The sequence below is a fragment of the Chanodichthys erythropterus genome, chromosome 9 (assembly GCF_024489055.1).
Source record: "Chanodichthys erythropterus isolate Z2021 chromosome 9, ASM2448905v1, whole genome shotgun sequence".
Lineage (NCBI taxonomy): Eukaryota > Metazoa > Chordata > Actinopteri > Cypriniformes > Xenocyprididae > Chanodichthys > Chanodichthys erythropterus.
In genome coordinates this window covers 37,743,590-37,760,568 of record NC_090229.1, presented here as the reverse complement: position 1 = coordinate 37,760,568, position 16,979 = coordinate 37,743,590, and the positions used below count along the sequence as shown (strand labels likewise).

At 45.4% G+C, this 16,979-nt stretch overlaps 1 protein-coding gene across 1 annotated transcript; it reads left to right on the top strand.

Moving 5' to 3' along the window:
• Positions 1-720: 720 nt before the first annotated feature.
• Positions 721-9,913, top strand: LOC137026691 (cytosolic sulfotransferase 3-like). The gene is made up of 8 exons (XM_067394116.1): positions 721-859; positions 1,363-1,501; positions 2,276-2,404; positions 3,220-3,326; positions 8,780-8,906; positions 9,101-9,198; positions 9,280-9,454; positions 9,547-9,913. The coding sequence occupies exons 1-8, from the start codon at positions 836-838 to the stop codon at positions 9,657-9,659; spliced, it is 912 nt and encodes a 303-aa protein (XP_067250217.1). The 5' UTR covers positions 721-835; the 3' UTR covers positions 9,660-9,913.
• The last annotated feature ends 7,066 nt before the right edge of the window (positions 9,914-16,979 follow it).

Below are 16,979 nucleotides of genomic sequence, written 5' to 3'. Positions count from 1 at the left end.
GTTGCTATGGAATAGGTTCCTTCCAGCAAGGTGTGTTGAGGCAAGTTGGAGCTAAACTTTGAAGGACAGTGGCCCTCCAGGATTGAGTTTGGAAACCCCTTCCACAGCGTCATCCTCAGATGCAGCGTCTCATTCCCTTCTCAGGGAACCAGGGTTATCGTAACCAAAACATTTATTCAGCATACTGAAGCCTGTCCTCCATTGACATCCATTCTCAAAAAAAACAAAGAAACAAAAAACTCTGGTCTCCTTCCCTGTACTGAAGCATTATGCTTTTTTTTTTTTTTTTGCTAACCTTGCAGGCTTCGCTAGAAACTTCCAGGCAAGTGTGTTTAAGGCAAGACATTGACCCACCAGGAGCAGGATTAGACATCCCTGTCATAAGAACACAGTGTTACCACAGCATTCAAGATGTTCCCTCAGTAAAGACAAAATGTACACTGACAAACCAATCCAGTTTTAATCACAGGTAAATCAACATCAAGTTATAGTAACATAATAGCTCCTGACACAGTTAAAAAATAATCAACAAAATGACCAAACAGGGTTTGGGGCAATGTTGAGATCTCTTCTGGAATGCTAAAGACACATGGTTTTTCCCTCCCTCAGGAACATTCATTTGGGGAAGGCAGTTTGAACATGTGTAATGTTTTACAGCGGAGTGAAAAGCACTCAGAAAGAAAAAAGGGTGGGGCTTTTTTTTTATATATAGAGACAGCACTGAATAGCAATAATCTGAAGTCCTTTTTGCATTTTGAGGAACACAGGAGAGCTACCAGAAACATTCCAGGACAGTGGATGAAAAGACAGAAAATTAAAACACTTTTTCGTCATAATGGAAATCCCTGACATGCCTTCAGTGAGTAAATAATTCTCTTTGAAGTGTTTTACAATAGTATAAAAATGAATATCTATGATATAATATAATGAATGTTTAATACCAGTTAAAGATGTGAACAGTTAGGAATGAGGATTGGCAAGTTATATAGTAAATTAAAATTCAGAAACATTAATGTATCGTACTTTTTAAAGAACAATTGTGAGATCTTGATACATAATTGCAGGTGCGCTGTGACAAAGTAGACCACACATATTTCTCCAATTATTATGGCTTTTCTGTGGAATACCCTTACCAATATTCAACATTATATGTTTTGCATTAAATAAAAATATATTCCTAAAAGTGAATACACTACAGTATGTACATACTCTCTACATAGTTGAAATAATATTGTCACCAGTAATGCAAATGTTTCTGTTAACAGTATTTGACAATGTTTGTTTACTGTCAGTGATGAATCTATAATGATTGTTCAGTGCAGTGAGACTTCAGCATTAAACTGAAACTTTTCTATACTGCAGCTGAAACTACACAGTCGGCCAGAGATGTTTGATTTTGAGGGTATTTCCATGACTCACTTTTTCACTGACAACTGGGAAAAGGTGAAAAACTTTCAAGCAAGACCTGATGACATTCTTATTGCCACTTATCCCAAAGCAGGTGAGACTACTGCATGAAGTTTTTGTTTAATTAAATTTGCAAACATGCTGACTTGACTCTTAAGGTGTACTCAAACTAGGCATGGTTGCCTTGAACCGAGCCCGAGGGCGATTGTCGCCCCTCCCCACTCCCCCGGTGGCCTGCACTCACACTGCAACTAACATTCCAGGCCGGAGCATGCTTACTTTATATGCGATGCAACTTTTTGAATGAAAGAAAACAGGAAGAAATGCACTTTCGCTAAGATACTGCCTAATACGTAGGCTAATTATGATTTATGCCACGCAGCAATTTTCAAAAGCACGTATCAGAGGATTATCATGAAGGCAGCTGATGTTAATGGAGGAATTTGCGGCTTTACTCACAAACTAAAATTCATCAATAAGACCTGTTGTAAACCCAAATAAACTGGAATTAATTACATGAATTGAAAAGTGTACTATCAAAGTAGTAATAAAGATGTTTGCATTCGTAATGATAAGAGTAGCGCACACAAAAGTAGTAGCTGTTCTGTGCTCCGGCACGGTTAGCGCTCACACCGCATGCAAACCGCGCTCGAGCCCAACCGAACCGCGTTCTGGCCCACCTCTTCTTTAGGCTTTAGGGGTCAAACGCGCTTGGGCATAGTTCAGAGCACCTAGTCTGAGTACATCCTTAATTGCATACTGCTAAGTTAACCATTACTAACCCACTATGAAACAGGACCATGTATTGTCTTTCTAAACTGACCTTTCAAAAATGCATTTTAAAATTTCCTTTCCATTATTTTGCTAGGTAGCACATGGATTTCTTATATACTGGACCTTCTGTATTTTGGTAAGGATGATCTAGAGCGTCAGACTTCCAAGCCAATCTATACACGAATCCCATGCCTGGAAGCATGCTTTCAAGAGTTTTCAAGAGGTCAGTGACTTACAGATCAAGTTAACTTTCTGATACCATGTGCGCAAACCAAATCTATATATATATATATATATATATATATATATATATATATATATATATATATATAAAACAGTTAGGTCCAGTCAAACAATTTATTAATTAAATTCTGATTGGACTGTGATGGTAATAGTCACTTAGCTAAAGTTTTGTGCCTCTGACAATTGCTTCGAACTTCTTTATGCTCTTAATGGTATGTGGAAAATACTTGAGGTTTGCCACAGACTTGTCCCACCACCTACAACACAAATGAATGTTTCTTAAAGTGCTTCCATGCTTGAAAAATGCACAGAATGCTACTTTTAAACAGGAAATGACTGTACATATTTACAGCGGGTCTATTCGAACGTGATTAGTATTACCTGAGGTAATTTTTCCAGACCTTTTTACAGAAGGTAAAAGTCGCCGTAATCTTTACTGACATTGTCCGTGATGATTAGATGGCTCATTCGGACGGGACTTGAGAATCACTGAGAAGCTCTGGTAATAATTACTTTACCCCCACCTCCCCATGTAAAACTAATCCCATCCGAATAGGGCTTTAGTGTGCAAAACCTAGTACAGACGTATCTAAAGAGATTAATGGCTGTAATTAAAGCAAAGGTGGCTCTATGAAGTATTAAATCAGGGAACTGATGACTTTTCCAACCATGTTATTCCAGTTTTTTTTTTTTTTTTTTACATTTTTTATTAATTTTCAGAACTTTTGCCTTTTTTGTAAGGCAAAATTTGTAAAGCTAGAAAAGGGATGCTTTACACAACATTCTAATTATCAGTTACAGGGATAGAAATGGCTGAGCATCTGCCCACCTCTCCTCGTATCGTCAAAACTCATTTACCTGTTCAGCTTATACCAAAGTCCTTCTGGGAGCAGAACTCAAGGGTAAAGTACTGCGGATCCTTTTGATTGTGTGATGATAAAATGTAATCGAATTTGAAGTCTGATATTCTATTTTGATATTGACTTCACTGTTTGCTTATTTATATTTAAAGGATAAGCTTTTGAAACTGCCTTTTCTATAAATGTGATCAATTATCACTCATACCCCTTTTCCACCAGTACGAACCGGGTGCTAGTTCAGAGCTAGTGCTATTGCCAGTTGGTTCAACTGACAAGCCTTCTAAAGGCAGGAACACACCTGGGAGGCCTCGACCAGTGGCAATCGGTCTTAGCCTTGGTGCACGTCCCCACCCGGAGTAGAGTCTCGCAGGCTCTATTCCAGGTGCGGCAGCACCTCTGGACAAAAGCGTGAGCGGAGGGGACCGCGACTTCGGATTCCATACTGGGAAAAATAGGTGGCTGGTTACCTAAACTACATTCGAACGGCGAGAGGCCCGTAGAAGACACTGGTAACGAATTATGTGCGTACTCAATCATAGAGAGTTGCTGGCTCCAGGAGGAAGGATTCTTGGAGACCAAACATCGCAACGCTCTTTCCAGATCTTGGTTGGCTCTCTCGGTTTGACCATTGCTCTGAGGATGAAACCCAGAGGAAACACTGACCGTCGCCCCCAGCAACTTACAAAATTCTTGCCAAAATTTGGACACAAATTGGGGACCCCTGTCGGAGACGTCACGTGGTGTCCATCGGGAGGCCATGTAACCGAAAGACCTGATCTACAACAGTTACCGCTGTCTCCTTAGCAGAAGGTAATTTGGGCAAAGGGATGAAATGATTCGATGAACCCCTGGATGACAGGCCACGTTGGAACAATGCCCATGTAACAAGGTTAGTAGATATGGGAAGAAGGAGGCGGGAACCGGCGAACATTGAACGTAACTTTTAATTCAAAATAAACAAAGAACAAAACGAAAGTAATACCGGCAGACCCTCGCGGACGTCTGCCGGCCACACAAACATAACAAAACATAAAATAAAGTCCAGGCCTGGTCCTCTCTCGTCCTCCACGGTAGTCGCTCCTCCTTTTATGCTCCCGGAGCTCCTCCGTGAGAGACTCAAGGTGCGCCTCCCAGGTGAAGCTCATTAACACTCGCGCCACCGGCCTCGCGCCGTTCCCTCACGGCTCTCGCCCGCCCTGGTCGCCACAGCCCCCATTTGATCACATTGGACCTTAACTCTTCCGGCACAAATAACCGCTTCGGTGGACACCCGGTCGGAGGCGTTACCCCTTCTAAGGCCGATTTGACCTTCGACTCGATCTCCCATGTCAGAGTGGAGACCACTAATGTCTCGGGAAAAATACACTTGGGAGTAGACGGGCGTTCGGATGGATCAAAAATACGAGACAAAGAATCGGGTTTGATGTTTTTTGAACCCGTGCGGTACGAGAGAGAAAAGTCAAAACGTCCGAAAAAAAAGTGCCCACCCAGCCTGCCTGGAGTTGAGTCTTTTAGCAGATCTGATATATTCTAAGTTCTTGTGATCAGTCCAAACAATAAAGGGTATCCCCGAACCCTCCAACCAATGACGCCATTCTTCCAACGCTAACTTGACTGCCAGCAACTCTCTGTTACCAATGTCGTAATTGCGTTCGGCTGGAGATAAGCGATGAGAATAAAACGCGCAAGGGTGCATCTTGTCGCCTGTGGAAGAACGCTGAGATAGAACTGCACCTACCCCCACCTCTGACGCATCGACCTCCACCACGAACTGACATGTGGAATCAGGGGCAATCAGAATGGGAGCCGAAACAAAGCAGCTTTTCAGTTTGGAGAACGCAGCCTGGGCTGCGTCAGACCACCTGAACGCCGTTCTGGGGGAGGTCAAGGCGGTCAGAGGCACGGCTAGTTGGCTGAAACTGCGAATAAACCGGTAGAAATTGGCAAACCCCAGGAACCTCTGTAGGGCCTTACGGGAATCTGGAGTTGGCCAATCCACCACAGCCTTAACCTTGTCAGGGTCCATGCAAACTCCCTCAGACGAGACAATGTACCCTAAAAAAGAAACAGACTGTGCATGAAACTCGCATTTCTCCGCCTTGACAAAAAGCCCATTCTCTAGCAGTCATTGAATCACTCGCCTGACATGTTGAACATGTTCCTGGAGAGACGAGAAAAAAATCTATATGTCGTCCAGGTAGACATATATGAACTGGTCAACCATATCTCTCAACACGTCATTGACGAGTGCTTGGAAGACCGCCGGGGAGTTGGACAGCCCGAAGGGCATGACCAAGTATTCAAAGTGCCCCCTGGGGGTGTTAAAGGCGGTCTTCCATTCATCCCCCTTCCTGATGCGGACCAAATGATAAGCGTTACGTAAATCCAGTTTTGTGAAAACGGATGCTCCCTGCAACCTCTCGAAGGCTGAAGACATCAACGGCAAAGGGTAGGTATTCTTTACCGTGATGTTATTCAGCCTCCAGTAGTCAATACAAGGTCGCAAGGAGCCATCCTTCTTCCCCACAAAAAAGAACCCCGCCCCCACTGGAGAAGAGGAAGGACGGATGAACCCCGCTGCTAGAGAATCAGAAATGTATTTCTCCATGGCCTCCCTCTCAGGAACAGAAAGAGAGTATAATTTGCCTTTAGGCGGAGACTTACCGGGCACTAAATCTATAGCACAGTCATAGGGACGATGCGGAGGGAGAGAAGCAGCCCGGGACTTACTGAACACTTGTCTCTCACGCCGATTGTCCGAACCTCCGAGCCACTAGCTCCACCGTCCGGCCGGGAGAGGCGCTCTAAACATTTGAGCAGGGAATCCGCCCGTAGTGCCAGTTCGATGAGGCCGTTGAGATCCGGTGGTAGGTCCAAAGCGTAGATCTCCTTGTGGACACGGTCAGCCAGCCCATGCAGGAAGACGTCCCACTGCGCCTCCTCATTCCATCGGCACTCCGCCGTGAGGGTGCGGAACTCGATCGAATACTCGGCAACAGTGCGACGACCTTGTTTAAGTTCCGTGAGTTGGCGAGCTGCTTCCTTGCCCGCGACCGCACGGTCGAAGACCCTCTTCATTTCCGCGGCGAGTGCCTGGAACGAGGAACAGCAGGGATCCCGATTCTCCCACACCGCCGTTCCCCATAAAGCTGCCTGTCCCGTGAGCAGGGTGAGCACGAATGCCACCTTGGTCTCCTCTCTCTCAGAGGTGTGAGGCTGAAGAGAGAAAAGCATGGAACAACGATTAAGAAAGGCTATGCAGAAATTCGTCTCACCCGAGTATGGTTGAGGGACAGGCAGTCGAGGCTCAGGATGGTCTCCTCGATCCGGTGGTGAGGGGGGAACCGGCGGTGTGGGTGACACAGTGGGATTGCGTAGTTCTTGTAGCTGCTGAGAGAGCTCGGACACCTGTGTCACCAGGGCTTGTACAGCACGGCCGGTGGATGAGATGCTCTCCTGCTGCTGATCCATCCGTGAAATACTGTGGTTGATGAATTCAGTCAGCGCCGCTGAATTTGCTGCATCTATGATGGTCAGATCGTTCTGTCACGGAATAATAAGACGGATGCAAATGCAAGTACAATCTCATTTATTGAGCTTCACTCCAACAAAGAAAACACAAGACTCAACGGGCGGGCAGCAGGAGAGAGGTGATCACAGGGACTTCGATGGGCTGTGTAACAGATGAGATGAGGTGGTGAAACCGGTCCGTGGTAGTGCAGATCAGTGGAAGTCCGTGGTGAGTATAATCCAGCGTGGCAGCGTGAGAACAGGAACACGAAGACACGAAGAACTCCAATCGCAGACAAGACTCACGAGGAACACGAGGGAAAACACATGCGGGACTCCAAACAACGATCTGACAACAAGAGACGAAAGACAGGGCATAAAGTAGGCTGAGGTGATGAGAAACAGCTGCCGCTGATCAGACAATCAGCGGCGACGCCCACACGAACAGATTACGTGACAAACCACACGCACACAAGACAACAGAATGAGACAGCGGATCAGCAACCGTGACAACACCAAGCCAACGCCGATGAACTAGTGGCAACGAAAGCAGACTGTGGGGTTGGCAGCATCTGTGTCCAAATTTGTCCTGACACACCAAACCAACGGTCGACAGCTGACGGCCAAGTAGCACGTCCGTTTTGCGCCTGTGCAAGATGAAATGCCTTTCCAAACCAGCAGGTGACAGTAGCTGAACAGCCAATCAGAATGATCAGATGGCCCGGTGGACCGACGAGCTCCAACGCTGATTCAACATGTTGAATCGGCCAGAAAAAAAGACGACCAGGCCAACTTCACCAGACGGTGTGGAACACACTGAGAAAATTTAGCCGGCCGACGAACAAAAACTGCCCGATGACCGACCGTCAACTTGGTGTGTTCCTGCCTTAAGAACCAGTTTGCCTTTCCACAGGCTAGAGAGCCAGCACAAAGCCAGGTCTTTTGTCACTGTATACACCTCATCTTTCACAACAACGCTACCGCGGCAGCGCCAAACACACCAAGCTTGTTCGAGATACATCCGAGCCACAATCGGTCTGATCAGTGCACGACACCAAAGCACCGTGAGAGCGATCCAAAAGCACAAGGAGTCGTATGTTGCATGCTTTACAAACGCTCCCGCAGACCTGTGGCACTCTGATGTCACATGCTGATTGGTCCACGCAGCTCTGATTCATCTTGAACAAGCCTCCTATCAACAATGGCGGATACTGCATCACTATTGATGCTCATGGCTTTGTAAACTACATCGGCATCCAAACACAGTTTGAATCCAATTTGTATAGATGGAGATTACAATCGAGCTGCTATTATCTTTAAATAGCTGCTATTTCAAAAATGGTTTCACCCGCCCCAGCCCCTGAAGTAAGCGGTTCTTACCTCTAGACAAGCAATGTTTTGGCGCTACTTATGAACCACATTTCCTTGTTCAGAGCTGGTGCTTTGGCTGTCGAAAGACAAAAATAATTTGAAACTAGGCTCTCTGAACCAGCACTGCCTTAGTGGAAAAGGGGTACGAGAGCCTTGTTTGCATCTTGAGGTAGCTAACAATTTCCTACAGGAAATTAATGTTAAAATACTTTATCATTTCCCAGTTTAATGTTCAAAGACAACAAGCAATTAATTTGAAACTTGAGTTTAAAAATTTGAAAAGTGTAAATGTTGCTCTATTTTGTTGAGTGTCAACATAGGCTTAACCAATAGACCACTTTAAATACTACAGCATAAATATAAATACTGGCAGGTGTGGGACATAGTTGCAAAGCCTGTTTGGAAATAGTCACTATGCATGGAATTATGGTCCCGCTAGTAGAACAGAAATTGTGCAGTGCAGCTTTAATAAAAGTGAATTACTCTACTATAGTTCTGAAAAAAATATAATGATCTCTGAATAATATTGCATGATTCATACAATATAATCATATAACATAGCAAGTCCTTTATTATGTCGTAATTTTTATTTTTTTTATTTTCACTTTTTGCAGATTGTGTATGTAGGACGTAATGCAAAGGACAATGCCGTTTCCTATTTTCATTTTGACCGAATGAACAAGGTACAGCCTGAACCAAGAGATTGGAACAACTTCTTAGAGAAATTTATGAAAGGGAAAAGTAAGTAGAATAATCAATCACAGATTGGGTTCAAACCATAATTTTAATGTCATGATTTAAAAGGGATTTTATAGATATTAAAACACTGAGAATGTACATGTAAATATATTTCATTTCTCAATTACAACCCCTACATTATCAATCAAGAACTTTGGTATGGAGGTTTCGTTTTAACATCAGCAATTTCCCGTCAGATGTGTTCGGCCCTTGGTACGATCATGTCAGTGGATGGTGGGAGAAAAAACAGACATATTCTAACCTACTGTACTTGTTCTATGAGGATTTGGTTGAAGTAAGTTCAATTCATTAAGTGACCATTTGATCAAGTGTAAAATGTGTCTAAAGTGTGTGTTTTCCTTCTTCTCTTATCCAGGACACTGGACGTGAGGTGGAACATTTGTGCTCCTTCTTGGGTTTGTCCACCTCAGTTGAAGAAAGGGAGAAAATAACCAAAGGGGTTCAGTTTGATGCCATGAAACAGAACAACATGACCAACTATGTCACAGTCCCTTTCATGGACTTCAAGATCTCACCCTTCATGCGGAAAGGTTAATAAACCGCCGAATCATCTAATGATGTCCTTCTGAGTTCTCTCCTTTCACTTGATTTTATTATCTTCTTGTTATTTGTGTTCCAAAAGGTAAAGTTGGAGACTGGAAAAGTCAATTCACAGTGGCACAAAATGAAGAGTTTGATGAGGTCTACAAACAGAAGATGAAGAATACTACTGTCAAGTTCCGCACTGAGATTTAATATTACAGTTCTAGATCTTGCACCAGAATCAGTTGTCTGGAAGAAGCTTAATTGCTGCTCTTCTGTTTTCACATAGAGGATATTTAAGATGTTTTTGCACACAAACACTGTGAAAACTTAAGCTATGATGTACTCAATGTACAATTTAAAGCTGCAAAATCAATGAAATTTATTAAAAGTTTAAGTTTAATATATCTAAAAAAACTACATTTGGTACCACCACAAACAAGTATGCCCAATGAGTTATGGTTACTCAAAAGCCAAATTAAAAAATATTTATGAGTAATATGATCTTTGTTGTTATTTCATTGAATTTATTGCCACACTTTAATATGTTAATTATATTATCAGAAAACTGAACACATTTAGCGTCATCAGGCTTTTATTGTCATAAACCTGACAATTAAGTACAGGTTGCAAAATTGTCTCCTTGATGATGCCCTTGCTGATTTTAGGCACTACTGAATGATTTTGCTTGCAACACATGGCACATGCCAGCAAGAGTGTGCAGGAATAAAGACACCATAGTGACTTCTTGGAAGATTATGTCTCGGAGAAGGGAATGAGAGTACAGCAAAAACTATTTCTATATACACCAAAGCTTTCAGGAAAGTTTGTGTTGATCTGACCAAGAAAAGGAGAGTATTGAAATACCAAAATAGTGATGAAAATCCATATTACCATCTCATCACATTACTTTTAGAAAAGTATATGATGTCTGTTCACCCCCTTTGGAGTGGGATTCTACTGGGAAATCTAAAATATTCTAGGGACAAGGCACCAGTATGTTCTTCATCTCCAAACAGCCTATTTTGAATTTATGCATAAAAACAACTGGATTGGAAACATGACTAGGCCTACTGCTACATTATGTTGATTTAATTTAATTTTCATATTGTTCATACAGTTGAAAAAATGTTTCATAAAATAAATTGACATTGCCAAAAAAAATATAAAAATATATATATTCTAAACAATTCAAGTTTGTACTGTCAGGTTACATTCCATGTCCCTAGCACCAGATTCCGTGTCTGGGGATTGGGTCGCCGAGGCCCCCGCCTTCGACTGCCGCCCAATCCACACACCGGCCCCTTGCGGTGGTGGGCCCACGGGAGGTCGGCCCCAAATCGCTGCTTCGGGCTGAGCCCGGCCGGGCCCCGTGGGGTAAGACCCGGCCACCAGGCGCTTGCATGCGAGCCCCAACCCCGGGCCTGGCTCCAGGGTGGGGCCCTGGTTGCGCCATACCGGGCGACGTAACCGACCTTGATGTGGTTCTTTTCATAAGGGTTTTTTGAACCGTTCTTAGTGTGACCTGTCACCTAGGACCTTTTTGCCTTGGGTGACCCTACCAGGGGCATATAGCCCCCGACAACATAGCTCCTAGGATCATTTGGGCACTCAAACCCCTCCACCACATTAAGGTGACGGTTCGAGGAGGGGGCAATGACAGCGACACCTGGAGGGGCGTGATTGGGAGGAATGGCCCCCCTGATCTGAACTCGAGTGGTGTTCTGTTATTGGACTTTTGTGCTAGTCATGGCTTGTCCATGACGAACACCATGTTCAAGCATAAGGGTGTCCATCAGTGCACGTGGCACCAGGACACCCTAGGCCGGAGATCGATGAACGACTTTGTGGTTGTTTCATTAGACTCTTTTCATTCATGGACACTTGGGTGAAGAGAGGGTCGGAGCTGTCAACTGATCACCACCTGGTGGTGAGTTGGATCCGATGACGAGGGAGGAGGCTGGACAGATTCGGCAGACCCAAACGTTCTGTGAGGGTCTACTGGGAACGTTTGGCCGAGCCCCCTGTCAGAGAGATCTTCAACTCCCACCTCCGGCAGAGCTTCGATCGGATCCTGAAGGAGGTTGGAGACATGGAGTGCAAGTGGACAATGTTCTCCGTCTCCATTGTTGACGCGGCCGTTCGGAACTGTGGCCTTAAGGTCTCCGGTGCCTGTCGTGGCGGCAATCCCCAAACCCGGTGGTGGACACCACCTGGTGGTGAGTTGGATCCGAAGGGATGCCGTCAAACTGAAGAAGGAGCCCTATCGAGCCTGGCTGGCTTGTGGGACTCCTGCTGAGGCATCTGACAGGTACCGGCAGGCCAAGCGGACTGCAGCCCGGATAGTTGTGGAGGCAAAAACTCGGGTCTGGGAGGAGTTTGGTGAGGCCATGGAGAAAGACTATCGGTCGTCCTCTAGGAGATTCTGGCAAACCATCCGGCGCCTCAGAAAGGGGAAGCAGTGCCCTGCCAACACTGTTTACAGTGGAAGTGGGCAGCTGTTGACCTCAACTGGGGATATCGTCGGACGGTGGAAGGAATACTTCGAGGATCTCCTCAACCCTACGGTCACGTCTTCCTCTGAGGAAGCAGAGGCCGAGGGCTCAGAGGTGGATTCGTCCATCACCCAAGCTGAAGTCACCGAGGTAGTACATAAGCTTCTCGGTGGCAAGGCACCGGGGGTGGATGAGATCCGCCCTGAGTACCTTAAGTCTCTGGATGTTGCAGGGCTGTCTTGGTTGACACGCCTCTGCAACATCGCGTGGCGGTTGGGGACAGTGCCCCTGGACTGGCAGACCGGGGTGGTAATCCCTCTTTATAAGAAGGGGGATTGGAGCAGGAGCTTGGTTCGCATTGCTGGCAGTAAGTCAGACCTGTTCCCGGTGTGTGTTGGACTCCGGCAGGGCTGCCCTTTGTCACCGGTCCTGTTCATTATTTTTATTGACAGGATTTCTAGGTGCAGCCAGGGGCCGGAGGGAGTCCGGTTTGGGGACCATAAGATTTCGTAACTGCTTTTTGCAGATGATATTGTCCTGTTGGCTCCATCAAACCAGGACCTTCAGCGTGCACTGGGACGGTTTGCAGCCGAGTGTGAACTGGCTGGGATGAGAATCAGCACCTCCAAGTCCAAGGCCATGGTTCTCAGACGGAAAAGGGTGACTTGCCCCCTTCAGGTTGGTGGAGTAGTCCTGCCTCAAGTGGAGGAGTTTAAGTATCTTGGGGTCTTGTTCACGAGTGAGGGAAGGACGGAACGGGAGATTGACAGGCGGATCGGTGCAGCTTCTGAAGTAATGCGGTCAATGTACCGGTCCGTCGTGGTGAAGAAGGAGCTGAGCCGTGAGGCGAAGCTCTCGATTTACCGGTCAATCTACGTTCCAACTCTCACTTATGGTCATGAGCTTTGGGTCATGACCGAAAGAATAAGATCCCGGATACAGGCGGTCGAAATGAGCTTCCTCCATAGGGTGGCTGGGCGCTCCCTTAGAGAGGGAGGAGCTCAGAGTAGAGCCGCTGCTCCTCCACATCGAGAGGAGCCAGCTGAGGTGGCTCGGGCATCTGTTCCGGATGCCTCCTGGACGCCTCCCTGGGGAGGTGTTCCGGGCATTTTCCACCGGGAGGAGGTCCTGAGGAAGACCTAGGACACAATAGAGGGACTATGTCTCTCGGTTGGCCTGGGAACACCTCAGAATTCCCCCAGAAGAGCTGGAGGAAGTGTCTGGGGAGAGGGAAGTCTGGGCGTCTCTGCTTAGACTGCTGCCCCCGTGACCCGGCCCCGGATAAGCGAAAGAAAATGAATGAATGAATGAATGAATGAATGAATGACTGTCGGGTTACTTTTGAAACATTTGATGAAATGAATTCTCAATTAAAAATGAAAATGTAATTTAATATTTTTTTTGCAAAGATAAATGACAAAACATGTTTGTAGTTACATATTAACAAGGTCATAGTCAGGTATATTTAATGAAAACAAGACTAACAGCTTGACTAAAATTTAGCTTGTATTGTTGTTTTTCCTTTTGACCCACCTGACGGGGGATATTGACCACAGCAAAAATATATCGCTGTCTAAAACATTATCTTTTAAAATTACATTTTTGTGTACATTTTGGCTCTCCCCTGTGCTATTACAAAATTATTAAAAAATACATGTATATGTATCATAAAATGTATAATATTTATAATGTACATTTTAAATATGAACCCACACATGTATTACGTAATACAGGTAATTTGGTGGAACTATCTGATTTGTCGCATTTGACGTCATTGTCGACTGTTATGACCATAGATATTATAATAAACATTTTATTATATGTCGACCGTTATGACTGCGGTCACGCCCACTGAGTGGCAAAAGACTGAGCGGCAGCATTGGTTTTTAGCGTGAATGTCGCGAAAAACACACAAAACACATCCAAAACGGGAAAGAGCTTTGTGATTGACTGTACAAATAGCTTTGACACAAAACCTGAGGTATATATTTACAAGACTGTCGAAAGCTACAGAAAAAAATAAGCAATGGATCACTGCAATTCACAGAAACAGCTTGACTCCAGCAGAGAAACATGTTTTAAAATTATAATTTTGTGTCAGAATGTTGAATTTTGAGGTAAAATCATACCGTATATATTGTATTGTTATATACTGTGTTGAAAACTCATCAATTAAATATTCACCATCTTATATTCTGCATAATTGGGTGTTTTTAAATAAACACTGACAAAAACTATAAAAGTTTAGGGCTGGACAATATGACGATATAACATTGATATAAGTGATTACTCTGATTTAAACCTACCTATATTGTAGTTATATAAAATATTCACAGGCAGATTTGCTTTATGTATTTCCCCAGCATCAAATCTGGCACAAATAAATGTCATTAAACACGACTCCTGCATGTCAATAATATCCATGGATTAGGTTTCTTTGACATGTTATAAGGAACACTTTCTAGCCCAACCTTTAGTGTAATCGTTTGTTTTACTCGTGTTTTCGCAGTTTCCCCTATTAAATCCAGTCATGCAGCAGGTTCTTCTGCCACTCAGTCTAGCTGAGGGAGCGCGTTTCGGCGGGAAAATTCGTATTAAAGGGATATTTCACCCAAAAATGAAAATTATGTCATTAATTACTCACCCTCATGTCGTTCCACACCCGTGAGACTTTTATTCATCTGACGAAATCTGAGAGCTTTACTTCTGTCCCTCCATTGAGTCTGCAATCGACACTTTCGAGGCCCAGAAAGCTAGCAAAGGCATCATTAACCCTCTACAGCACAGCATTGCCCTCAGGCAACGGAAAGTTTTCTTAAGCCCTATGTTTAGTAATTTTTTTTTAAATGATTACAACCAATTAGAAAGGTTGAGAAAGTACCAAAGAACAGTTCAGTAAGGTGTTGGAGTCAATATCAAGCACCATTTAAAGGTGGGACACCCTGTTCTGACACATGGTCACAGGAGCACATGTGTGAGAACAAGGCAATATTATTTGCTTTAGTAATCTTATTTAAAACGACATGAACTGTACATAAAAAAAAAATATGTGTGCGTGTATGAAAGTGTAGAGAAGCCTTTTGTCAGGTTTTATGAAGTTTTTTATTTTGCATGTTCAGATATTCAGTTTTTCTTTTCGTTGCCTCAGGGCAACATTGTGCGATAAAGGGTACATTTCGAGGATGTTTTGGACAATACCTCACATTGGCCACAATGTATTATAAGAAGGGAAGAGGCAAGGTTCCTGGGTGTGCAGGAACACCCAAAGTGATGTGCAAAAATTGTAACATACACCACTATTTCACAGCAGAGAAGAACTGCTTTTTGAAGTTTCGTACGGAATTAAATCTTATTACATGAAGTACATTATATGGCATAGCACATGATACAGACCTATGCATGTATCAAATTTTACAGTCTATGGTTGTTTCTGTCACGGTACACACGAAGACAAAAAGGTAGATCCAAGTGCAGCAGAGAGATTTATTAAAGGGTAATCCAAAAGCGTAATCCACAGAGCAGGCAAGGGTCAAAGTCCATGAAATCAGTCCAAAACAAACAGGTACAAAATAACACAAAGAAAAACCAGAACAGACAACCGGGGAATCAGAAAACGCGTGACATTAAACAACGAACCACAACCAAGGAAAGAAACAACTCAGTATAAATAGACAGACACTAATGACATGATACAATACAGCTGGGTGTAATGACATTGGATAAGGAGTCCGGTGAGTGTGTTTGGGAATTGTATTCCATGTAACAGGTGGAAATGAGAGTCCGGGATAGAGTGCCCTCTAGTGGCTGATAGGGCACTCTCACTGGTGATCATGACATTACCCCCCCCCTCTACCAGACGCTCCACCAGACAAAACAAAACAAAAACACAAACTCAGGAGGGAGGTGGACAGGAGGAGGATCAGGGGGAGGGATGGCGGGCCAGATCCAGGGTCCCCAACTGATAGCCAGAGCGGTGCTGGAGGAACTGACCAGGCTGGTTCCAGCGGTTCTAGAGTCCTGGCTGAGTGCCAGGGTGGCGCTGGAGGAACTGACCAGGCGGGCCTCAACGGTTCAGGTAGCCTGGGCAGAGGCGGCAGGGCAGAAGGCTTGGATTGCGGCAGCAGGGCAGACGACCTGGACGGCGGCGTCAAGGCTGGCCAAGGGTGCTCCGTGGCCGTATCAGGGAGAGCGGAAAGCTCGGTGACGGCCTCCGTGGCCGTATCAGGGAGAGCGGAAAGCTCGGTGACGGCCTCCGTGGCCGTATCAGGGAGAGCGGAAAGCTCGGTGACGGCAGCGGGCTCGGCCTGGGGCTGCTCCGGGATGGCAGCGGGGTCGGGCTTGGGCTGCTCCGGGATGGCATTGGGCTGTTTATGGATGGCAGCGACCTTGAACTGGCCGCCTGATCCAGAGTCAACAACACCAGTGTGCATCCTCCAGGCACGCAAGACCGCCAAGACATAAAAGGTTAAAACCACCTTCTGGGCCATGTCCGGACTGACATGGAGAGCATGCGGAGCTGGAGTGGGCTCACGGGCTGGCGAGGGCTCTGGAGTGGGCTCACGGGCTGGCGAGGGCTCTGGGAGGGCCTTCAGGCCTTGAGGGATAACTAAAGCCTTCCTCCTTCTCCTCTTACGAGTGTGAAGCGGAGACTCAGTGCCAACCTCCTCTGAGGCCTCTGGAGCGGATTCACGGGCTGGAACACCCTCATGGGCTGGAGCAGGCCTTGGAAAGGACACACGGGCTGCAGCGGGCTCTGGAGTGGACTCACTGGCTGGAGCGGGCTTACGGACTGGAGCGGAGTCACGGGCCGGAGCGGGTACTGGAGGTCTCTGAATCTGCCCATCCCTACGCAGATACAGGTAACTGGCGAAATTCCAAAAATGTAACCTCCCCACCAGCTCCATCTCACACTGCGGCAGAGGATCATTCAGACAGTTATTAACTGTGTCCTTGAGGACTGCATCAGAGAGACTATACCCCTCCGCCCGTGACCAGAACTTCTGGACAAATGCCCGCACTCCCATTCTCCTCTGACGAA

Bases quoted from the DNA above. Each gene is read 5' to 3' on its own strand.
- LOC137026691 (XM_067394116.1), top strand. From the start codon at position 836: ATGGAAATCCCTGACATGCCTTCA. The intron at 3,327-8,779 runs GTAAAGTACTGC...CACTTTTTGCAG, and splicing joins TCTGGGAGCAGAACTCAAGG to ATTGTGTATGTAGGACGTAA. The intron at 8,907-9,100 runs GTAAGTAGAATA...ATTTCCCGTCAG, and splicing joins GAAATTTATGAAAGGGAAAA to ATGTGTTCGGCCCTTGGTAC.